Genomic DNA, 22331 nt, shown 5'->3' on the forward strand with positions numbered 1-22331 from the left:
GGATAAGAGAGTTTCTCTCTGGTTCGTCGTCGTCTCCGTCTGACGTCAAAAATATCCAATGCCTCAGATTCAAAATCATCACGCTCTCTCTCTCTCTCTCTTCCCCTACAAATACACTTCCTTGCCTTCTCCTTCCTCCTCCCATCAACTATCAAATCAAAGTGATTCCAATCCCCTTTTCGATCACTTTGATTCGATAAGTTGCGTTATCTTCTCCATTTCAGCAGCCATGAACGCTCTAGCCGCGACGAACAGGAACTTCCGCCACGCGTCGCGGATCCTCGGCTTGGATTCGAAGATCGAGAGGAGTCTCATGATCCCCTTCAGAGAAATCAAGGTCGAGTGCACCATCCCCAAAGACGACGGCACCCTCGTCTCCTTCATCGGATTCAGGGTCCAGCACGACAATGCTCGTGGGCCCATGAAAGGAGGCATCAGATACCATCCCGAGGTTGATCTCTTTTTTACGATCTAGGGATTGGGAATTTTCTAAAGTTTTGATTTTTTACTTTTTTTTTTTTTTTTGTTTGGAAGGTTGATCCGGATGAAGTGAACGCGTTAGCTCAGCTGATGACGTGGAAGACAGCTGTCGCTGACATTCCGTACGGTGGAGCTAAAGGCGGGATCGGGTGCAACCCTCGTGACTTGAGCTTGAGCGAGCTCGAGCGTCTGACACGTGTCTTTACGCAGAAGATCCATGATCTTATTGGGATTCACACCGATGTTCCTGCTCCTGATATGGGAACCAACGCTCAGACCATGGCTTGGATTCTTGATGAGTACTCCAAGTTTCATGGGCATTCCCCTGCTGTTGTCACCGGAAAGCCCATTGTAAGAAGGAAAGGCTCTTTGAATTATGATTGTGATTGCCAGCTTTTGATTGTTTGATTCACTTTGGTGTTAGGATCTTGGTGGTTCTCTTGGTAGGGAAGCTGCTACAGGACGTGGTGTGGTCTACGCTACTGAAGCTCTTCTTGCTGAGTACGGCAAATCCATTCAGGGATTGACATTTGTTGTTCAGGTAAACTCTAATCTCACGTCTAAAAGAGTAGGGCCGGGGTCCTGAAGGCAAAACCTGATGAAACATTCGTCTATGCTCCCCCAAATTTTTGTAAAATAAATTACATTGACATTGCTCCTCGAATTTATTTATAAAAATCCCAAATTTGTTTTTTAAATTTTTTTAATTGAAATCTTTACTAAATCGTCTCCTATGTCCCGGTAGGAGAGCCTTAGTGTTGTATTAGAGAGTTGAGAGGTTTGGTTTGGTGTGTGTGATGACAGGGTTTTGGGAACGTTGGAACATGGGCAGCTAAGCTGATCCACGAGAAAGGTGGGAAAGTGGTTGCGGTGAGCGACATTACAGGTGCGGTGAGAAACCCTGAAGGCATCGACATCAACGCTCTTCTGAAACACAAGGACGCAACCGGAAGTCTCAAGGATTTCAGCGGTGGAGACGCTATGGACTCGGAGGAGCTGCTGCTCCATGAGTGTGATGTTCTCATTCCTTGTGCTCTCGGTGGTGTCCTCAACAAGTATGAACAACAACTCTCTCTCTCTCAGTAAATCCATAAGAGATACAACTCTTTCTGATTCTTTTATTTTTTTTTGGTTAGGGAGAATGCTGGAGATGTCAAGGCAAAGTTCATTATAGAGGCAGCAAACCATCCAACTGATCCAGATGCTGATGAGGTTAGCATGATAACAACACTGTCATCTATTGAAATCTAATCTGTGTGTTTGATTATTTGGCAGATTCTGTCGAAGAAAGGAGTGATTATACTTCCAGATATATACGCAAACGCAGGAGGAGTGACGGTGAGTTACTTTGAGTGGGTGCAGAACATTCAAGGGTTCATGTGGGAAGAGGAGAAAGTGAACCTGGAGCTGCAAAAGTACATGACTCGAGCCTTTCACAACATCAAGTCTATGTGCCATACTCATTCTTGCAACCTCCGTATGGGAGCTTTCACCCTTGGAGTTAACCGAGTCGCTCGAGCCACCCAGTTGCGTGGTTGGGAAGCTTAATTCTATGGGATTTCCCCATATATACTCTGAAAAAGCATCGAGGTTCCGAAATGGAAAAAAAAACAAATCAATTGAATTTAACAGGTTGAATAAAAAATATTATTTTGATTTTTCCTTTCCTGTGCACAATATATAAACTATTAACTAAATATTTAAAACTGCAAAAATACATTCACTTTTTGTGTATTTATACTGTATACTCTTCCAAAAACAAAAAAAACACACCCAAATTTTCTTGCTCTTGAAACTTAAATTTCAAGTTTCTGAAATGTGAAAAATCAGTAAATATAAGGGTCAAGGAATTTCAAAAATCGGTTACACCTTGTATTTCCATGAAATTTTGTAACAGCCAAAAGAGTTTTAAGGAAATCAATTTAAAGTTGTCAAAAATGTTGTAAAATATCCTTCAACACAAGGTTACATAATATCACAAAATGATCTAATGTATCAAACAGCTGTTGTGAGTTGGTTATTCTGATGAATAGATAGTGAATCTTCGTCATACAAACTGATCTGAAGACTCTTGAGAGTCAAGAAAGAAGGCTCTAAAAGCGGAGAGTACATGTTCCTCATATCCATCTCTCTCTGTAGTGAAGAACAATAGTTGTTGTAAGTAGACAACGTCACATTTAACTGGAATCCAATTCCAAATAAGAAATCCAGCTCTAACAAGTTCATCTCCTCTGTGGTTATTCCTCCAATTTTTGCATAATATGCGTTATTGTAGCACCTAAAGTTTATCAAATTCAAATAATGCTTTAGAAAAGTGATTACCGTAGACCATAGTCACCATACAAAGATAGTATACACTGAGAAAACTTACAAGTCATCCATGAATTTGGCAGAGACCAAGACGCTCGTAATGATGAGCCTATGGACATTAAAGGAGTCAATAGGCACAAAAGGCTGCTTTTGTATGAACCGGTCCAAATATATATACGCGACTATGTAACACGAGTCGCTACAGTTTGCGTACTTGAAGATCCTCTCCATATAGCTTCTGACCGATATAGAAGGTTTGGTCAATGCACTGAAAGCTGAGATCCTCTGGTGCTCCCATAACGGACGGCTCAGATCATCGTTCATCTCTGAAACCCTTTGTAGGAGAGATGACATCGCCGTTATAACATTTGGCATGGTCTCAGCCATTGGTTCTTGTTCTTGAATCATCTTCTCAATGTGATCATCCATTGGGGAGAGACGTGTATACTTTTATTTATTTATATGGATTGTTTTTTTTTGTTGGGTATCCTCTTTTGCCTGTCGGTTTGGGTGTTTATATAGAATAAATTAAATTACGATGTATATATATAGACATGTGTATCTATGTATAAATGCTTGGTTTTACATTAGTCATGCTAATTGGGTTCTCACTCACTACAAAACAAACCAAAATTATTTCTTTTGGCCAATGGTTTTGTTGTTAATTTTGCAAATCTATCTTAGTGCCAACCATTAAATTTGGACTATTTTGGCTGGCACATTGGAGACACAATGTTTGATTTAGATTAATAGTCATTTGGTAAGTAATATACAACTAATTTAAGCTCATAAGGAGGAATATATACTTTTATATAAAACTGAAAACAGAAGATTGAAAGAAAGCAAAGGCATGTTAGGTTGGATTTCAACGCTTATGAGTTTCGTCGGTGACTTGGTGAGAACTGCAATGAGAACTTCAATAAGTTCTAAGAAAAAGGGAATAAATAGTATTATCATAACGAATGATCAAACATAATTTCTTTATCTAAAGTTATTGACCATGGGTTATAACCACTAATTTTTGTTTTTGTTTTAGTCAACGTAAGCATTATTTTTAATAAAAATGGGAAGATATTGCTAACTTGAGAGATGTGGTTTTCATTAGGATAAAATTGGTTAACCACCAACTAATGCTCCCTTAACTTTGTTCTGACTTTCCCTTTTCTTGTAAACTCTACCAATGCGTATCTTTAAACTAAAATTATCATCCAGCTTTCAGATAAGATAGTGATGTCATTAAACTTATAAGGTTCAGGTTGATGTATGTAGCCGAAAACTAAGGCTACTTGAGACAGATAAACCTTAACCAACTACTAGCAGGGATAATACTCGAAACTTTAGTTTATGTTGTCAAAAGTCACAAACACATCAACATGCAGATATCCAAGTGTACATTAAAAAGACTTGCCCAATATAAAGGTGTTAATATTACCAAATATCATGCTGTTATATTTAGAGCCAATGAAGCAACATCATGCATGTGGCGACTGAGTGTCGAGTCTGGATCAAGGTGCGAAACACGTTAAAGAGGTAATGAGCAACACGTTGTGAATATTCACTGTATCTTGTGTCTTATATCAATTCCTTCCTGTTTTTTTTTTGTTCTTTTTATAAATTAATTGAATATCTTATAATTTGGATCCGATGCTTATACTGCTTTGTTTATTTTTCTCATTAATATTATAATTTTATGATTATATATCACGTCTAATGTTAATTACATTAAAACATGGAACGGTTTCTCATTGTTTTTCCCATCAGTTGTAAATTCATATCAATTTAGCAAATCATTATTTCTCAATATTAGGTGAACACGCGTTACCCGTTACTGGTTTTCGTATACGTGTTTCTATTGTTTCGGTAAGAAAAAAGTAGCATGTCTTCATGATGAATATAAATTTTCATAACAGCTGTCAAGAAAAAAAAAACAAAATCTTAAATTGACTTTCCAGTAATTTGGTTGACAATATGTATCTAAATTGGAAATTTTATAAATTTAAAAAGGAGAAAACATTAACATAAATCACGTTCAACTTCTCAAAAAAATACATTGAAGACAATAATATATTCATCGAAAATATAGCCAAAATAACTTGATGAGTTTTGGTTAGAAGTTGACAAAAAAAATGGAAAAGTGATTTAATTTAGAAGATTTGGAAATTAAACCAAGTGACAGTAGTTATCTTTTAATATTTATCTTGTTAGTCAGATATCAAATATCCTTTTGAGTTTTGAAAATATCTGAATATATGATGTCATATGGTTACTTATAAACGTCATAAGTGGTAAGTACATCTAGATTGTTAAGAACTTTGTATTAAAATTCGAAAATTTTATTTAAATAACTATATAAGAAAAAAAGTTTGAAAATGATTTATTCTTGTGAAAATTAAAGAAGTACAATGATTCAATGAAAACATAACATTAACTACGAAATTAACTCTCTGGCTTCTCATAACAGATGATAGTGGTAACAGCAGGCTCTGGCACCAGACTATCAGAGAGTTTGAACTATTTACGTTACAATTCAAGTAGTGTGAATAGAATATCCGTTTTTCATTCTTTTGCAGCCTTTTCTTCTTCCAACCCATATCTCAAAAAGCGTTACATACAGCTGATAGAACAGAGGCCGGCCAATGGATGGCTGTGTCCTATGAAAATTACCACAGATTAAAGCCAGTTTACAAGAAATAAAAAAATTACCTCAGAAACATCGTAAAACTTTATAAATTTGGACATGTTGGTTATAACACATCATGAATGGAAAAGTGGTATGTATGATGTTGCAACAATCTTTCCATAGTGTTTAATTAGGGGCAGATCCATGCACAGCTTCAAGGTTTCGAGGCCATCCATCCGTTCAAGAAAATTAGAGAATCGTAACACACAAATATAACTACATAAGCAAGAGGTTTAGGTTCTAATGATGGTACTTACTAATTATTCAAACATACATCAGTTCAAAGTTGAGAAACTAAGACAAGTTACACAGTTGAGATGATCCCACACATGCATCTTTACTACTAACTGAGACTTACAAATTAACACACACACACACATACAAACAGATACATATTCTCTGAGAGTCCTCTGTTTTGGGGGAAGAGGGACAAAGGCTTTTCCTCAGCCAAAGCAGCTGATAGGGTCTTTGCAGCTCTTTGCAGGGGACTGTGCATGGCCACTCTTCTCACCTTTGGAGAGGTAATGCTGATGGTATTCTTCAGCTTTGTAGAATTTCTTTGCCGGTAATATCTCACTCACAATCTTCTTCTCCAGTTTCTTCTGTTGGTTCTCAAGAGACTCGCGTGCTAGTTTCTCTTGCTCGGGCGTGTAGAAGTATATACCTGAACGATATTGAGCTCCCACAAGTTTTCCCTAAGACAAGAACGCAAAGTTGCATTACCGTACAAGCCAAAACATTCAGAATAGCAAAAAAAAAAACAAGAAAAGTTTGGTTACCTGACGATTCAAGGTGGTGGGATCATGCCTAGACCAGAACAAATCAAGAAGAGTCTCATAGGTGCACTCATTAGGATCATACTGAACCCTTACAACCTCTGCATGGTTCGTTGTGTTGGTGCAGACATCCTTGTAAGAAGGATTGTGAGAGATACCCTGAGTGTACCCAACCTCAGTCTCTGTCACGCCAGGGATCCTCTGGTAAGCAAGCTCCACCCCCCAGAAGCAACCGGCGGCGAACTCAGCAAACTGGTTTCCCGGCGCCGGTACATCGTTGTCAGGTTCCTGAGCTAACGGAGAAGGAACAATGGCAGGTGTATCTACTAGTTGAGGCTCTTCTTGAGCTGTAGAAGAAGAACCCATTTTGATAGATAGGTGTGAGAGAGACCTGTTCGGTGATGTGTTTAAAAGTGTTAAAGTGCGTGTGATGGTGAAGCATCTAAGATGGTTTATATATAAAGAAAGCAGTAAAGAGATGACCCACCTACCAAAACGCTAAATAGCGTAACAAATCAGCGGCACACAATAAAAATACATTCAATATGGGAATAGGTTGGTGAATTTTGTTACTTACAAGATGCATACAGCCATGATTCTTAGCAAGGTTAATTTTGTTGTTTAAAAGATGTATACAACCATGATTCTTTACAAGGTGAGTTTTGTTATTTAGAACTATTCTCCAACTTGAGCAGGCCTCGTGGTCCCGTGGTAGTGGATGGGTCTTGGATGCAAACACATTCTGGGTTCGATCTTTCTGCTGCGGAAATTAAGTCACATTGTTTTGTTCACTACGGCTGCAAATATGTCCGTATGAACACCTGGGAGAGGCTTGTCGTGGTATGCAGCTCTCACCCGGAGGTTAGGTCTATGTATTTAATAGATTCGAGTTTAACTATTTTTTTGGTTACGGAAAAAAAAACTATTCTCCAACTCATTTTAGTTTTTACATCTATAATAGCATCTAGAATCAAACGCTAATTCAACTCATCTATATGATAACTATTAGAAAAAATAGCAATTTCTATTTTCTTTTACCCTTAACAGCAATCTCTGTTTTTTAACTCAATATTTGGAAAATGTTACTTTTAAAAAAAAATATTGGAGTATTTTAGAGAAAAATAGCTAATACATTACAAATGGTCTTGCAAGATGTATACAACCATGCACAAATTGACAATAAGAAACCAAGTGTCCTACCATTAGCCCGTGGCTATATCCATTGGAATTTTTCTTTTGTCCATAAGATTCTCTTATTCATTCAATAATTTGAGAAACATCAACAAATAATCGTACAAACGGTAAATTATGCGTTACATAGCTTTTACACAAAAGTTCATAACATCCTCAGAAGCAGAGGAGCTCAGGTTTTAGCCGTAACAGCGGATTGGGTCGGTGCAGCCTTTGGCACAGGACTGCCCCATGCCGTACCTTCCACCCTTGGACAGATACTGCTGCTGCTGCTCCTCGGCTCTGTAGAATTTCTTAGCAGGCAAGATCTCAGTCATGATCTTCGTCTCCATTCGCTGCTGGTGACGTTCTAGTGACTCCCGGGCTAGTTTCTCCTGCTCTGGTGTGTAGAAGTAGATCCCGGATCGGTATCTGGTTCCCACATCATTTCCCTGACTCACACAGTTTAAGCCATAAGCCAAAGTAATTGACTGTAGCATAACAATAAGCTATCTATAAAACAGAGTACTTAAACATTCCTAATGCAAACCATCTCAATTTCAGAACACAAGAACCAAAAAGTCTGAACCTTTACAACTTCAACCAATCTCCAACAGGTCAAAGTTTGACTTTTGGGACCAAGTTAAGAGAAACCCACCAAGAGCGTACAACGTACCTGGCGATTCAAGGTGGTGGGATCATGCCTGGACCAGAACAAGTCAAGGAGAGACTCAAAGGTGCAGCCTTTGGGATCGTACTGAACCCTGACGACCTCGGCGTGTCTCGTGGTTTCGGAACAGACGTCCTCGTACGAAGGATTGTGGGTGATCCCTTGTGTGTATCCAACCTCTGTCTGAGTCACCCCCGGGAGCCTCTGAAACGCCAGCTCCACGCCCCAGAAGCATCCGGCGGCGAATTGGGCAAAGTGATTTCCCGGCGCCGGAGAGTCATCGTCAGATCCTTGAGCGATCGGAGACGGATCCGTACTCGTTTGCCCGCCTGATCCTAAACCGAACCTGTTGAGTATGTTCATGGAGAATTTTCTAGAGAGAGAGGAGGAAGATGAGACGCGAGAAAGAATATAGACAGCGAAACGGAACACGAGTCTTCTTGTGTGAGGCGCGTTTGCGTTTTAGTGGTGGTCACGATTAGAATTGGCGAGTTGCTCGTTAAACCGAACCAAATAAAGTTGAACCAAAAAAATTTAAGTCGAAATCAAACCAATTTTTCTATTGTATTTATCCAAATAGAAAATAAGGTGGGGGTATTGGATTTAGAAATTTGATAGAATTTGAAGGAATTATGGTTTCCATTAAATTCTAGTGTTATTCAATTGTGTATTTTATCAATTCTTTTAAATTCTTGTGTTATTCAATTGCATATTTTATCAATTCATTTAAATTCTAGTGTTATTCAATATTTGTTAGATTTAATAGGAATGTCATTTGAAAAGAATTTAATGGAAAATGTAATGTAAAATGCAAATGATCAATTCTTTGCTTTTATGAAGGGATTTGTTATTTTTAGAACCAATTTGACCCCACGGTAACCCACTACGTCTTTAGAAGACATATCACCTACACCAGCCCAATTTCATGTCTCTCCTCTTCCAAAACTGGAACCGAAAAACTGAAATAGAATCAAACCAAATTATTCGAAACCAAAATCGGACCGCCTCAAATATCTGAATGGTTTCTATATTTCTATATCTGAATAACCGAATCGGAAACGTAACCGAACCGAAAACCGAACGGTACCCGAATATCCGGAAAAACAAGTTTCAACACTTTGATATAAAATAAAATGTCATCAGTTTCACTCAACCCGAATGTCCATGGCTAGTTCACCCAAAAAGATTCCTTTAGTAAAAAAAATCTATCTACAAAAAGTAAAATTTTCCAAAGTGTTTTATTTTGGTAAAAAAATATCTAAGAGTTAACTACTAGTTGTGTATTTTTTTGTTATCATTCATAGCGTTAGTATTACCAATTGAATTCCATCAAATTAATTTACATTCACTTAAATTCTATGGCAAAAGGTAAACATAAGAATTAGACAATTGCATTAAAATCTCATAAAATCATTTAAAATACTGCAAAAGTTATTACATGTGAATTCTTTCAAATTCTTGAATTCAATACCACCCCCTAAGTATTTAAAAATGAAAATAAAATTGTGGAAGGTTTAAAAGATTCTACACCGAAGTCTGAGTTTCAATTCTGGCGCAAAGAGTACAGTGAGAAATGAATTTCACATGACGGTTCAGGGTAATGAAGTTAGACGTGAATCCTCGTAAGGCAGGTAAAATTGTTGGTTGTAATATCGTCTATCGTCTATGTAATGTTGTCACAAAAATAAACCTCAAGAAAGAAAACGACCAAAATAGTTCTTTTTTATATTTTGAAAATTTTAATTTTTAGTTTTAATTTTTTTAAATTTGAAACCCTAAACCCAAAACCACACCATTAACTTTAAACCCTATGTCTAGATTAATTAACCCTAGGATAAAAATGTATTTTTATTCTTTAACAAAAGTTATTTTGGTCATTTTCTTCATTGAGTGCTATTTTGTGACAAAAACTTAAAAAAAAATGTAATCCAATTAGTATTAAAATAAAATGAAAATAAAATTAATGTGTAAAGTATATGTAATCCAATTAGTATTTTTTTAATCCAAAATTACACCAAACCAAAGTAACTAAACCAAAGTTTCACATAATCGAACCAATACATATATGCGTGCATGCATTGTATACTGAAAACTCTTATTTTAGTTGTTACTCGATATATAAGTCCATAACAATGGAAAAGCAAAAACCATCAGATATACAAAAGTCCCTATACTAACCCTCCCACCGTAGCCACCAACGCGGGCAGCCGAGCTAGCAACGCCGGTCGCAGGGTTATTCTTCTTAGAAGACGGTTGAAGAATTCCTACGGGAGCAGCTCCGGGAGCTCCCACAGGGGCCAGAGATGGGCCATTGCCTTCGACATTGACTTGTAGCCTCATACCAGCGAAGCAATGAAGCCGGTTACCGCAGAGAAAGAACCTGTCTCCCGGTTTGGACAGAGCTACGGTCGTGTTCCCATTTGTGAAAGTACGGATCGGGTCTGTAGAGTTGCATCTTTGGAAGTTGTCTTTTGCCACTTCGTAGACACTATGCGTCGATGAGTATTGGAACACTTGCAGTGATAGATAGATTCAAGCAATTATAATTAGACTTAATGCATTTTCATAAGTGTAAATCAATTACGTAGCAATCATGAAATGTGAAAAAAAAACAAATTATAAAGTATAATGTGAAAAACAGATTGGTGAAAAATATTAATAACTAAAGTAATTAATTAGGGGATTTGTGAAACAAAATCATAGTTAATTTTGAATCTTGATAATGTGAAATGGTTAACTAATGACTACGTGTTTTGAGACGGTCGATGGATGCGAGTATTTGATACTTACTTAGAACATCACCAACAGAGAATCTCTTGCCTAAAGTCCAGGATTCAAGATCGGAGCTTATGTCCCAACCAGAGGTGTCTCCCACAAAGTATGTCGTTGCATTGCATCTTGTTATCACTGAAATCCCAATTATACAGAGATAGAAAAGAAATAGCATCGTCGACGTCTTCCCCATAACTCACGCAACCTTATGTTTTTCAATAAGTTGAGTTTTTGTTTTCCTGTATTGTTATTCTTTTATAGATGCATATATGTGTGACTGTAAATATATGTGTGTATAGGGGTATAAGTAATACTATAAGGCTGCTCATAGGTGGATAACCTAATATCACAACCACCATAACATATCTATGATCTGCTTTGTTACCTGGCCTTTGCATTTTATTTTCTTAACGATGTTTTCGTGTTTCATAATTCATAGGATGTCTGTGTTGTTAGGTAAATTCCACAACCCTAAATTGCTAAATCTAGATCTTTATGATGGCATCGGACAAGTAGTTCAAATTGAACATGCCAAAAACAGCTATGCTAAATATAATACAATTAAAAACGAAAAAAAATTCAACTAGTGGTCTTAAACAAAAAGAGTAAAATACATTATTATCACAGGTTAAGTATAATATATGTATGTTTATTAATTATTATGCACCATTGCTCATCTTCTGGAAACACTCTCTTGGGATTGGAATTTGTATTGAATTGGGGTGTTGAACTTCTCGACTAATCGGGAGTGTTTCTCTTAACCAAACACACCTAACATGCATCCAGAGAATTTCCAAGTAACTCCTTTTTAATGCATAAAATGAAAACAAAACTATTGATTTTTAGTATAAAAATTATAAGGAAATTGCCAAAAATACTATATTCATAATACCACTTTTTATGTTTAATTTAACTAGTTTTATCATCACTTTTAAAGAGGAAAAAATACATTATAATTCTAGGGTCAACTCATCTAAATAAATTATTTTAAAATATTTAGGATTTTAATAAATATTTTAAAATAAGATGTTGTATGATTTTTGGAATGTGAAGTTTAGCATTCTAATAAATATATAAATAATTATTTTAAATTTTTAAAAAAAAAAAATAAAATAGCTTCCAAAATAATTTTCGAATTTCAAAAGAAAATTTGAAAAAAGAATTCAAATTTTTATTTTAATTATAAAAGGTTTGAATTGAAAAAGTATAATTTTTATTATTTATTTAAATAATTATTTTTTATATATAAAGAGAGCAAGGATATAAAAATATTTTGTATGAACAAAATATTTCTAAAAATGTCTGTTTAATAATGGTAAACATTAATAATGATATTAACAAAATGGTAAACATAAAAATTCTCCAAAATTATAATACAGTCAAGGTTTTTACAACAGCTACGAGAAAGCAATTGTTTTGTCCTAAAATATAATTTCTAAATTTATAATATGATAACCAACTTTTTGTATTTGCAAGTTTTATCTACCGATTGTGAAGTTATAGAAGTTGATGAGTATACAAACTTCTAAACTTCCTAAAATAATATTTTACTAGAATCACTCTATAAAGTTTATTTTCTTTTGATACTAGCGAGTTGTCTTTTTTTTTTTGTAACACTACTAGCTAGGTGACTAACGTGTTATTATGTAACGTTAGCTAATTGTTCTAAGTAACTGTTTTAAATTACTTTTCTATCATGGTCTTTTGATGTCAGTGACATCAGACATACTTTTTGTCCTAAACTTTATAGATAAGGTTAATTAACTAGAAAAGGTGAAATTTCCCACTGCATGAAGGAACCGGTGCAATACAATACATTTCACCTAGACCTCGCACAAGGCCATATAACTATGATAAAATCATGTTTTGCACCCACAGTTTCTCACGTTCATTCCCTTTTATATTATTATTTTTTTATTAATCTGGGCTATCCCAGATCTACGAAAGGGCCCAGACTAATCTCTAAGAGAAAGTGCAGCCCATGAAAAAACTTTTTTTCTTTCCGGGTATTTAAATGGACCGAAAGCAATATAGCCAATATCCATCTTAGGTGTCAAGGAATAATGTAACTTAGTTTCGCATAGCAGGTGGATCGAACTTGAAACGTGTTGGTGTCCCAAACGCTTCTCCTTACCACTTGACCACAAGCTCCCGGACCCCTTTTATATTTTACTTATTAATAATGCACATATAGAATCAAAATTCTACCTTACCATTACTCATCTGACGGCTACCAAACCATATATATATAGAGGAGTCATTCGTACTTCCATTTATAGTTTTCCATATCATATTAACAAACTGTTTCCCAACACTGAATTTAAAACTCAACAATGGAGAATGAGAAAGGTGAGAGTTCAAGTATATTCAAAATGGGTAATTCTGCACAGGAGAGGAGTTTACCGTATGTGCCAGATTGTTACGCTGTCCCACCTTCCTACGAGCCACGTGATGCGCTCGATTCAAATTTTGAAATCGTACCAACGATCGATATTTCTCGCTTGAAAGGCAGCGATGATGAGCGTCGTGGGGTTATTCAAGAGCTAAGTTCAGCATGTCAGCTTTTCGGGTTTTTTCAAGTACGCTATATATTTTCATATAATATATGCAAAGTCGTAGAATTTTGAGTTTTTTGTCCCGAAACAAATTGTCATAAACAAATTATTATTCTGTGGAAATATCTTGGTCAGATATTTTCGTGTTGTTTTATAAGATATATTCCATCCAGTGGATGCTGGCTAACTAAGATTTTAAAACCACGTCATATTGTCAGCTCTCTTATAGTCGGTCGAAATATCTACTCTCTTAGTCATTGCAAAAATAAATATCAGCTGTCATATGCCGGGGCAAATCCGGTTTAAACGGATTTTTTGGTAAATTTTCTCTGAAATCAAGATTTCTCTGTTCTCCTCCCAAACTGATTCATTTTTTTCCGTCTTATTCTTTGTTCGTTTAATATACTTAGATAGTGAACCATGGAATCAACCAGAACATACTAGACGATGCATTGGAGGTTGCGCACGGCTTCTTCGAGCTGCCGGCGAAGGAGAAAAAGAAGTTTATGTCGAACGATGTGTATGCACCGGTTCGGTACACTACGAGTATCAAGGACGGTTTGGACAAGATTCAGTTCTGGAGGATATTTCTGAAGCACTATGCACATCCACTTCACCGTTGGATTCACCTCTGGCCTCAAAACCCACCCGAATACAGGTTTTATTTAATACTACATCATTTTGATAATTTTCCATCATTTTCGTATAAATATCCGTCATAGTAATCACACTTCCCCTCATTTTTGGAACTATTTTGCTATGTTTTTCTTCTTTTCGGTAGTGTATTAGACTATTGATTGAGAAATTGTATAAACGTACATAATTCTACAAATCCATTTTTACCAAAAAAGACATTTCTTATTACCGTTTTGTTTTACGTTATTTTTCTTTCTCAGACCGACCGTGACTATCACATAGGTAGCATATGAATTTCTTTTGTTGATTAGACTAATATTATTAGACTATTGATTGAGAAATTGTATAAACGTGCATAATTATACAAATTCATCTTTGCCAAAAAAAAAGACATTTCTTATTTACCGTTTTGTTTTACGTTTTTTCTTTTCAGAGCGACCTTGTCTATTACATAGGTGTTGGAACTCGTTTTGACAAAGTGGTGTGGACCAATTTTCCGATGGGTTTTTCGACGGAGACGTCTGTCGAAAGAACCGGAACTTGGGCACAATGCAATCGTCACTGTGAACACTATGAGTTAGTGTATTTGGTTGTCAAAATCAGAGTTGTGTTGAATGAGAAATGGAAATCCAAAGTGAGTGACTTGCAAAACTTATAAAGTTTTAAATTTGGTTAAATATAAAATATTTAGCAAATTAGATCACTTTGGATATATGGGTTGGAATTTGAATTTAAATTTGTTAATTGGACATTATGTCAATCAACTTATTTAGTTATTCTTATTCATGATAATTTGTATATTTATATATAAAATTATAAACCCAAGCAAAGTACAATAAAGGTTGTTGAATTGGTCAAAATCAAGACATTACTTTGCAAAGCTAACTTACAAGAATCTTGGAAATCAATGCCATTACTACAATTGATTCGTACGTTGGCTGACTCCTTAGATTGCATAACGTGCACTTCCTTTTGATTATAAAAGGAGAGCACTTGTGTAGAAAGCAACACACCCGAGACAATTATTATTATTTTTTCTTCTTTCTCTTTGATATTTTTTTTGAGTATGAGATTATACACAAAACTAGTTTCGCCAGACTTCTGATAGAGTGACGCAAATCAGAAGATTTTTTGCATTTGTATCTTGGGACTCATTACGTTATCGAACCGTCGCACTACGGGACGTATTTTGAGTTAAGGAAAGAGATAATATTTCGCCTCTGCAGTTGTATCATCATTTTCTTAATATTTGGTATAATTTTTATCAAATTTATTCTTTACAATATTCAGTTCTCCGTCGTTTATATAATACGGTCTGATCAATAGGTACCTTATGTTTTCTTTTTAGTTGATTGGCCATCGTATCTAGCATATGTGTGTATTTACGATTTCGTATTTTAGGGAAAAAATGGGAAAGTTTTGCGAAGAAGTGAGGAGTCTATCTCTCGAGATAATGGGAGCGATAACGGAGAGCCTAGGACTAGGAAGAGACTACCTGTCGTCCCGGATGGACAAAAACGGCATGCAAGTCATGGCCGTCAACTGTTATCCACCGTGTCCGGACCCTACGACGGCTCTAGGCCTGCCGCCGCATTCAGACTACAGTTGCATTACCATCCTTCTACAAAACTTAACCGGTCTCGAGATCTTTCATCTGTCGGCTCACGGTGGCTCTGGCCGCTGGGTTCTTGTACCAGAAGTCAAAGGTGTACTCAAGGTACGTTCCAACGACATCGGTTAATATCTAAACCGATGGACACTACGTTAATTATACCGACAACCGGGCTCATGTGTTTCAATTATTTCGGTTTAGACCGAAAGCTATTTATTTATTTTTGATTGTTTTTGTTAATAAACAGGACTCTGTTTTTGTATTGCTTTATTATTAGGTCCATATCGGTGACCATGTGGAAGTGCTAAGCAATGGATTATACAAGAGCGTCATTCACAAAGCTACTTTAAATGAAGAGAAGACGAGAATCTCCCTCGCGAGCTTGCATAGTTTGGGTATGGACGATAAAATGAGTGTACCGTACCAGTTGGTTAACAATGAAAACCCGGCTCGGTACAGAGAGAGCAGCTTTAACGATTTTCTTGCTTTTCTTGTCAAGAATGACATCTCTCAAGGGGAAAGGTTCATTGACACTCTTAGAATCAAGGACTGATCGAGTTAAAAAAAAAAAAGGACTGATCGAGTTATAGCACGTTGGTCAAGTGTAACAGGAAGAAAGACTAGTTTGGTTTGCTACGCGATCTATATAACACAGTTCATGTCCTCGTTCCTTTAGCCTGTGTGATAACGTGGACATTATAGAGATCAGAGGCATGCAATATATATATATGTGTGTGTTAAATTGTAATGCCATAAATGCTGTTTTAATGAAATCGAAGCATTTCCTTCCCTATTCCCAAACTCACTGATACCGAAATATATACAAGCATCTAATTGTATCTCTCTGTCGAACATATTTAAAGATTAGAGAATCAATTGATTTTGAACAGAATGATTTTACATGAAAATTTGATTTTCATACTTTTGTGATAGTTTGGAATCAATAAAAAAAAGAAAATTAATAATGTAAAATCATGAAACGATTGCAAGAGTTTAAAAACTGACGACGCTGCATGTATTTGACCTTTTTCGAAAATACAAATAGTACATCTTACCAAACAAAAGAGGCTAGCTGACATATACTAGTTTTAATTGCTTAGAACAAACCGTCGGTTTATAGAATCTACAGTTTAAAACAATTAAAGTGAATATTCAGAAGAAGAAAAAAACAATTAATTAAAGTGACTTTATTAATTAGGAAAAATAAATTAAGCTACATTTTGGTGGAACAAGCTAATTTATGTGGTATTATCTCCTACTTAAATGTGATTTCTTTGACAAACGACTGTAAAATATAAATATTGGAAAACCTCTAACAAATTATTTCTCAACCTACCAAGTTTACAAAACAGAAACGGCTGTCGAGGATATAAAGGATGTCTCTCAACACCTGTGCCAGATGGTGCTCCTCTCCTCTTTATTATCATAAGCTCATCTGATTATCATTTACACGTGTGCCTTCACATGCAATTTTAACCACTCGTGTGTTTTCTAATGTTTTTCACTCTTTACCATGTATACTGATTACTTATTAGTATTACTCACGGTTCAACAACACCAAAATCAAAACACCATTGCCAAATATTTTAAATTATATTCGATGTCATCTTAACGTTGATCAGCGTTTCTCAAAAAGAAAGAAAAACGTTGATCGAGAGTAGTATATGACGGCATAATTTTTAGACGTATTTGAAAAGATTATCGAAATCGTTTCTTTAACCCTCTTCCGTTGCCGACTGGGCGTTAAGAAATTCTTCCACAGTATATATGTTCATGTCACAAAAATTAACTGTAACGTTAATATATGGGTTTGGCGTTTTTCATATCAAAAACTTTACAGAGGGTTAAGTTCAAAAAAAAAAAAAAAACTTTACAGAGGGTAAAACCATTAAAAATATTCTCATTATTTCGGTTTTCCATCTATAAAATCCCGTTTCAGTTTCCTAAATTTTAAATGTTATTCCTAAGATGAAATCTCTATAGTTCTTTTTCTTCATTTCGAAATTAATATGTATTAGTCCCCCCCCCCCCCCCCCCAAAAAAAAATTCTTCGATCACTGTAAAGAGAAAATGTTGAAGAGTGTAAATCCGATGACATTCTACGGCATCGGGGAGCAGCAGTTTCCTACTTTAGGGTACATCGTAAGCAAACCTGGCAATGCAGGAGCCTACGAGATCGACCCTCCTCTCCCGACCGTGAACGATGTCATCTACAGTTCAGATGAGTTCCGCATGTACGCTTACAAGATCAAACGTTGTCCTCGGACTCGTAGCCACGACTGGACGGAGTGTCCATACGCTCATCGTGGCGAGAAAGCCACACGCCGTGACCCTCGCCGTTACAGTTACTGCGCCGTTGCATGTCCGGCTTTCCGAAACGGTGCATGTCACCGTGGCGACACCTGCGAGTTCGCACACGGTGTGTTTGAGTACTGGCTCCACCCGGCGCGTTACCGGACGCGCGCATGCAACGCCGGAAACATGTGCCAGAGGAAAGTGTGTTTCTTTGCCCATGCGCCGGAGCAGCTCCGGCAATCTGAGGGAAAACATAGGTGCAGGTATGCGTATAGACCGGTAAGGACGACGGTGGCCAGAGGCAGAAACGGCGATGGTGTGGGGATAAGAGAAGACGGTGAAGACTTTGACACGTGGCAGTCTCCGGTGAAAAGCGGGGAAAGTGAGTTAGATATAAACGAGGAGAGGCTGTTGAAGTGTTGGAGTGGGATGAGCATTGTGGATGATCATTATGATCCGTCCGATTTGGATTTGAATTTGTCACATATTGATTGGATCTCAGCGTTGGTCGATTAAATGTATAAAAGACCAATGAATAAAGTCGATTTTATAATCTAGACGAAGACCAAAACGAGGGATGAGAGATCTTGACATCATGACATGACATGAATATGGTATAAATCCAGTTGTAATGATTACTTGTAATGTCGCAAAAAGAGTTATTTCTCCAAGCATGTAAACTGATTCTTGATCTTCTTTACTTTGTGTCTTATTAGAGCTCAAGAAATTATCCATATATATATAGGACAAGACTTGCGGTGAATTCTCTAATTCACTTTAACCTTCTAAACCAATTAAAATGCCATGGAGGATTAAGTAAAAAAAAATTAGAAAAAAAAAGAAAAACAGTTGAAAAAATAAAAGGCGTCGGCTTCTTCTTCTTCTTCATCCCCACATAAAAGATACAAAGATTTGTCAAGCTTTGAGTCTCTTATTATGTGCTTTCAAATACATTCTACACCCTAAATCCAAATCATATACCCTAAACCCAAACTGTAAACCCTAAACCCAAACCCAAACCCAAACTGTAAACCCTAAACCCAAACTCAATTGTAAACTCTAAACCCAAACCTAATACATCTAAATAAAGTTTAGAGTTTACGATTTGAGTTTAGGATTTAGGGTTTAGAAATTGATGTATATTATTGTTTATCTATCTCATAAGAGAACATGATTTGATTGGATTTCGAGAAGATAAAGTCGAAATTAGATTTGAAAGCACATAATTGGAGATTTAAACTTGACAAATAAAGCTTCATATCTTCTCTGTGAGGATGAAGAAGAAAGAAGCAGGGGCAATAGAGATCACTTTCTCTTCTTTGACAGCGAAGTCTTTTTATATTTTTTTCACATATTTTTCTTGTTTTTTTTTAATTTTATTTCATTTTTAACTAATCCTACGTGACACTTTAATTGGTGTAAAAAGTTGAAGTGAATTTAAGAATTCACTGCAGGGAGAGAACTCAAGTTTTGTTCATATATATATATGTAGCCACATATTTTTCATCATTACATAGAACGTATTAATAAGAAGACTTTTTCCTTTTAATTTGATAAAATCTATAATTGATACACAATTAGTATATATGCTATATGTTTGGACAAGCTCGGCTAATTTCCCTTATCCTGGGGGTGCCGCGGGTGCAGGCGCCGCGGGTGCAGGTGCAGCTCCTCCTGCCGCAGGTGCCGCTCCACCCCCTGGTATACCATTGAGTAGATTTTTTAACCATCCTGGGATATTTCCGGACGATTGAGATCCTTTATTTCCAAATGTTCCAGAAAATGGTTTTCCTCCCCATGATCCTCCAAATCCACCTGAAAACTTAAACAGTTTCAATGGTGTTTGGGCTAACCGTGCCAACGAACTTCCTTCCGCTGTCCTATAAATCACACACAGAGGTTGCCAGTGAAAAGACAGCTAATCATTTAACTTTAATAAAAAAAAAGTGTCGTAGCAACAATAAGGTTCAATTAATTCAAAAAGTAAATTTGTGGTAGTATGTAAAAAGGAACCTTAGACGCAAGAAGAAAGATAATTGAACAAAATTTTAAATTTCGATTTGTTTTAGATGTGGGCAGCTAGTCGAACCCTGAGAAATCAAAATCATCACGAGCTACAATCACATTCAAAGGTGTGGTTTCTAATTATTTGTTTAATCTGATACCGAAAGCCTTGGCCAAAGGCTACTACGTCACGAATAAGCAAAATCTCGAGTTAATTTCAAAAGAATTTTCTTAATATTACTTGATGAGTCCCATGATGAGACTAATGGCGGTGATTCCGAGGGTGGCACCGGCCGTGACCCCAGAGGCTAGGAGAGTAGTGGCTATAGTGGCGGGAACAAGAATTGGACTGAATATGAGGAAAAACGGTGTGGATACAACTAATGCCACGGCTGAACCGGAGAGTGTTAGACCCGCAAAGACAAATAAGACTACGGAAGTCACGGAAGCAACAACAACCTTGATAACATCCAACAATGGGCTGAGAAAAGAGAACATTTTGTGAAAAATGTTGGATTTGGATGACTGGTGGTGGTGGAGGGAAGAAACGGATTTTATGGAGTTGTGTAGTCTACATGTACAACGACGTGAGTAAGTAAGAGATCTACGTTACATTACGTCACGTCACATTCTCTTCTTTTGTGTGTGTGCGCGCGCGCGTAGGCGTAGGTTGTCATGTTTTTAGCCTTCTTTTCTTTCTTGTCAAAGCTCAAACGTTACTTGTCATGTTTACGGTTAGAACACCCTAAAGGGCCTAAACCAAGTCCTTCGGAAGATAGATTCGAGGATGCAGTTTCTTGCAATAGTTCGAGATAATTGCGATCTAACCACGGATTTTAATTCAGCCATATTGAGTGTTTACCGAAAACACGAGACAAACAGTTTCGTTTTAGAAATTTTCTGATGTCCAAACACTTTACTAAGAATACTTTTAGGTGCTGTAGCTTTATATTTTTTGCTGTAAAATTTAATCCGTAGATTTATTTGCTGTAGCTTTCCTTGCTGTAGATTTCTAAAGCACTATTTTTTTACTCTGGAAATAAAGTTTTCTACAGCCATATTTTGATTTTGTAGAGATTTTTTTGATAACATTTCTAAACTAAGAAAGATTCTAACTTTATTGAAATGAAAGATAGCTCATTGAGCTTTATTGTGAAACTAGAAAAAGGGAAAAACTTTAGTTTTGTCACCAAAAACACAAGAAGTTAAATAGATATTTCATTAAGTGAAGGAGAGGCTGCTACAATGGCAACCAAGGTTCCATTCATCAAAACACATAACAACATATATATATAAATCTAGAAACCCTAGTTACATGGATTACAAAAGCCTCTAATGATTCATAAACTTGGACTTTAGTTTGGGCTTCAATATTTTTTTTAGTGAGTTTTTTTAAGGAAAGCAAAGCTCGATTGATTAACATATATAGCTGTAGATTAAATTTTGGCTGTACAGAGCATCTACAGCCCCAACCAATCATTAATAAGATATTCTCTCCAAAAAATTGTCAGATTTGGAAACGATTCATGTAAAACTTACAGATGATCCTTAAAAAGCAAAATAGCTAATTTGCCGCCTCAAAAGATTACATGAAACCGTCATAAACTTACCCATATACACCCTTTTTTTTCAATCTTCCCTCACTCTCAGCCAACAAGACCAACCGATTTTTAGATGAACGAATTTTCTACCCAAAGAAACCTATTAGAAGTTTGCAATATAGAAATCCACCAACAAAGCTTTATTCTTCTTCTTTTTCGTCTCCTCAACGCAGGGGCGCCCTAAACAAAAAAAAAGTTGGAGGCCTATTTAATTGTAAATCCATTTTTTTTTGCACTGACATATTAATAATGGACTGACTAATTTATTTTGATGTTGGTATATTCTTTTTTACTTTACAAAACAATGAAATCCAAAATTAATTATAAAAATTTATAATAAAAAATTTTAAAAGTAGGAGCCTCTAAAAATGGGGGTCCAAAGCCCATGCTTTAGTTAGTTGTGCCAAGGGGCACCCTTTCCTCGACGGCCTCAAGTAAACTGTAATACAAATCGTAAAGTCTTTTCAAAACGAATGCAATTAAATGTTACCAAATCATATATATATACTCCATAAAGTAAAGTTTACTTTAAACACAGATTATAAAAATGTGTTATAAATTTTTTTTAAAAAATTAAATTTATAAAATTATTTTTTACATTGTTCCTGTAAGTAGGTCTGGGACGGATCGGGTATCCGGACAATTTTAAGATATCCGGATCCGGATCCTTGTCCGGCGGATTCATAATTTTACTATCCTTATCCGGATCCGGAGTTCTCGGATATCTGGGTGTCGGATATCTTTCTAAAAATTGTAATATCCGGCGGATA

At 36.2% G+C, this 22331-nt stretch overlaps 8 protein-coding genes across 9 annotated transcripts; 3 read left to right on the plus strand and 5 right to left on the minus strand.

Moving 5' to 3' along the window:
* Positions 1-12: 12 nt before the first annotated feature.
* LOC106446075 (glutamate dehydrogenase 2) lies at positions 13-2142 on the plus strand. The gene is made up of 6 exons (XM_013887747.3): positions 13-451; positions 535-831; positions 905-1021; positions 1285-1535; positions 1617-1692; positions 1756-2142. The coding sequence occupies exons 1-6, from the start codon at positions 59-61 to the stop codon at positions 2026-2028; spliced, it is 1407 nt and encodes a 468-aa protein (XP_013743201.1). The 5' UTR covers positions 13-58; the 3' UTR covers positions 2029-2142.
* Positions 2143-2408: 266 nt separating this feature from the next.
* LOC106449585 (cyclin-U4-2-like) lies at positions 2409-3662 on the minus strand. The gene is made up of 2 exons (XM_013891324.3): positions 2852-3662; positions 2409-2758 (listed from the first exon to the last, which is right to left on the minus strand). The coding sequence occupies exons 1-2, from the start codon at positions 3217-3219 to the stop codon at positions 2476-2478; spliced, it is 651 nt and encodes a 216-aa protein (XP_013746778.1). The 5' UTR covers positions 3220-3662; the 3' UTR covers positions 2409-2475.
* Positions 3663-5702: 2040 nt separating this feature from the next.
* LOC106438378 (peptide methionine sulfoxide reductase A2) lies at positions 5703-6687 on the minus strand. The gene is made up of 2 exons (XM_048767203.1): positions 6250-6687; positions 5703-6165 (listed from the first exon to the last, which is right to left on the minus strand). Exons 1-2 carry the CDS (start codon positions 6610-6612, stop codon positions 5914-5916), a joined length of 615 nt encoding a protein of 204 aa, XP_048623160.1. The 5' UTR covers positions 6613-6687; the 3' UTR covers positions 5703-5913.
* Positions 6688-7480: 793 nt separating this feature from the next.
* Positions 7481-8555, minus strand: LOC106446074 (peptide methionine sulfoxide reductase A3). Its single transcript, XM_013887746.3, has 2 exons — positions 8093-8555; positions 7481-7868 (listed from the first exon to the last, which is right to left on the minus strand). Exons 1-2 carry the CDS (start codon positions 8447-8449, stop codon positions 7617-7619), a joined length of 609 nt encoding a protein of 202 aa, XP_013743200.1. The 5' UTR covers positions 8450-8555; the 3' UTR covers positions 7481-7616.
* A 1540-nt stretch (positions 8556-10095) lies between these two features.
* Positions 10096-11434, minus strand: LOC106449584 (mavicyanin-like). Its single transcript, XM_013891323.3, has 2 exons — positions 10877-11434; positions 10096-10599 (listed from the first exon to the last, which is right to left on the minus strand). The coding sequence occupies exons 1-2, from the start codon at positions 11049-11051 to the stop codon at positions 10187-10189; spliced, it is 588 nt and encodes a 195-aa protein (XP_013746777.1). The 5' UTR covers positions 11052-11434; the 3' UTR covers positions 10096-10186.
* Positions 11435-12867: 1433 nt separating this feature from the next.
* Positions 12868-16454, plus strand: LOC106443698 (flavanone 3-dioxygenase 3). Of its 2 annotated transcripts, none has more exons than XM_022709837.2 (4): positions 12868-13437; positions 13824-14071; positions 15451-15766; positions 15939-16454. In XM_022709837.2, the coding sequence occupies exons 1-4, from the start codon at positions 13192-13194 to the stop codon at positions 16212-16214; spliced, it is 1086 nt and encodes a 361-aa protein (XP_022565558.2). In that variant the 5' UTR covers positions 12868-13191; the 3' UTR covers positions 16215-16454. The 2 variants fall into 2 exon arrangements, with proteins under 2 accessions (XP_022565558.2, XP_013740697.1); XM_013885243.3 differs by lacking the exon at positions 12868-13437 and adding an exon at positions 13593-13731.
* A 1168-nt stretch (positions 16455-17622) lies between these two features.
* Positions 17623-18653, plus strand: LOC106438377 (zinc finger CCCH domain-containing protein 54). The gene has a single exon (XM_013879507.3). The coding sequence runs from the start codon at positions 17732-17734 to the stop codon at positions 18470-18472; it is 741 nt and encodes a 246-aa protein (XP_013734961.1). The 5' UTR covers positions 17623-17731; the 3' UTR covers positions 18473-18653.
* A 758-nt stretch (positions 18654-19411) lies between these two features.
* Positions 19412-21191, minus strand: LOC106449582 (oleosin-B2). Its single transcript, XM_013891320.3, has 2 exons — positions 20202-21191; positions 19412-19836 (listed from the first exon to the last, which is right to left on the minus strand). Exons 1-2 carry the CDS (start codon positions 20456-20458, stop codon positions 19578-19580), a joined length of 516 nt encoding a protein of 171 aa, XP_013746774.1. The 5' UTR covers positions 20459-21191; the 3' UTR covers positions 19412-19577.
* Between the last annotated feature and the right edge of the window lie 1140 nt (positions 21192-22331).

This window comes from Brassica napus, chromosome C9 (genome assembly GCF_020379485.1).
Source record: "Brassica napus cultivar Da-Ae chromosome C9, Da-Ae, whole genome shotgun sequence".
NCBI classification, from domain to species: domain Eukaryota; kingdom Viridiplantae; phylum Streptophyta; class Magnoliopsida; order Brassicales; family Brassicaceae; genus Brassica; species Brassica napus.

What these genes read in the sequence shown, in the direction of transcription:
- LOC106446075 (XM_013887747.3), top strand. Translation starts at nt 59, where the DNA reads ATGCCTCAGATTCAAAATCATCACGCTCTCTCTCTCTCTCTCTTCCCC. An exon ending in GCATCAGATACCATCCCGAG is followed by an intron (nt 452 to 534) that starts GTTGATCTCTTT and finishes TTTGTTTGGAAG; the next exon opens with GTTGATCCGGATGAAGTGAA. An exon ending in GATTGACATTTGTTGTTCAG is followed by an intron (nt 1,022 to 1,284) that starts GTAAACTCTAAT and finishes GTGTGATGACAG; the next exon opens with GGTTTTGGGAACGTTGGAAC.
- LOC106449585 (XM_013891324.3), bottom strand. Translation starts at nt 3,219, where the DNA reads ATGGATGATCACATTGAGAAGATGATTCAAGAACAAGAACCAATGGCT. An exon ending in GCCAAATTCATGGATGACTT is followed by an intron (nt 2,759 to 2,851) that starts GTAAGTTTTCTC and finishes GATAAACTTTAG; the next exon opens with GTGCTACAATAACGCATATT.
- LOC106438378 (XM_048767203.1), bottom strand. Translation starts at nt 6,612, where the DNA reads ATGGGTTCTTCTTCTACAGCTCAAGAAGAGCCTCAACTAGTAGATACA. An exon ending in CCACCACCTTGAATCGTCAG is followed by an intron (nt 6,166 to 6,249) that starts GTAACCAAACTT and finishes TTCTTGTCTTAG; the next exon opens with GGAAAACTTGTGGGAGCTCA.
- LOC106446074 (XM_013887746.3), bottom strand. Translation starts at nt 8,449, where the DNA reads ATGAACATACTCAACAGGTTCGGTTTAGGATCAGGCGGGCAAACGAGT. An exon ending in CCACCACCTTGAATCGCCAG is followed by an intron (nt 7,869 to 8,092) that starts GTACGTTGTACG and finishes TGTGTGAGTCAG; the next exon opens with GGAAATGATGTGGGAACCAG.
- LOC106449584 (XM_013891323.3), bottom strand. Translation starts at nt 11,051, where the DNA reads ATGGGGAAGACGTCGACGATGCTATTTCTTTTCTATCTCTGTATAATT. An exon ending in CTCTGTTGGTGATGTTCTAA is followed by an intron (nt 10,600 to 10,876) that starts GTAAGTATCAAA and finishes TATCACTGCAAG; the next exon opens with TGTTCCAATACTCATCGACG.
- LOC106443698 (XM_022709837.2), top strand. Translation starts at nt 13,192, where the DNA reads ATGGAGAATGAGAAAGGTGAGAGTTCAAGTATATTCAAAATGGGTAAT. An exon ending in CAAAACCCACCCGAATACAG is followed by an intron (nt 14,072 to 15,450) that starts GTTTTATTTAAT and finishes TTCGTATTTTAG; the next exon opens with GGAAAAAATGGGAAAGTTTT. An exon ending in AAGTCAAAGGTGTACTCAAG is followed by an intron (nt 15,767 to 15,938) that starts GTACGTTCCAAC and finishes CTTTATTATTAG; the next exon opens with GTCCATATCGGTGACCATGT.
- LOC106438377 (XM_013879507.3), top strand. Translation starts at nt 17,732, where the DNA reads ATGTTGAAGAGTGTAAATCCGATGACATTCTACGGCATCGGGGAGCAG.
- LOC106449582 (XM_013891320.3), bottom strand. Translation starts at nt 20,458, where the DNA reads ATGTTCTCTTTTCTCAGCCCATTGTTGGATGTTATCAAGGTTGTTGTT. An exon ending in CTCATCATGGGACTCATCAA is followed by an intron (nt 19,837 to 20,201) that starts GTAATATTAAGA and finishes TGTGATTTATAG; the next exon opens with GACAGCGGAAGGAAGTTCGT.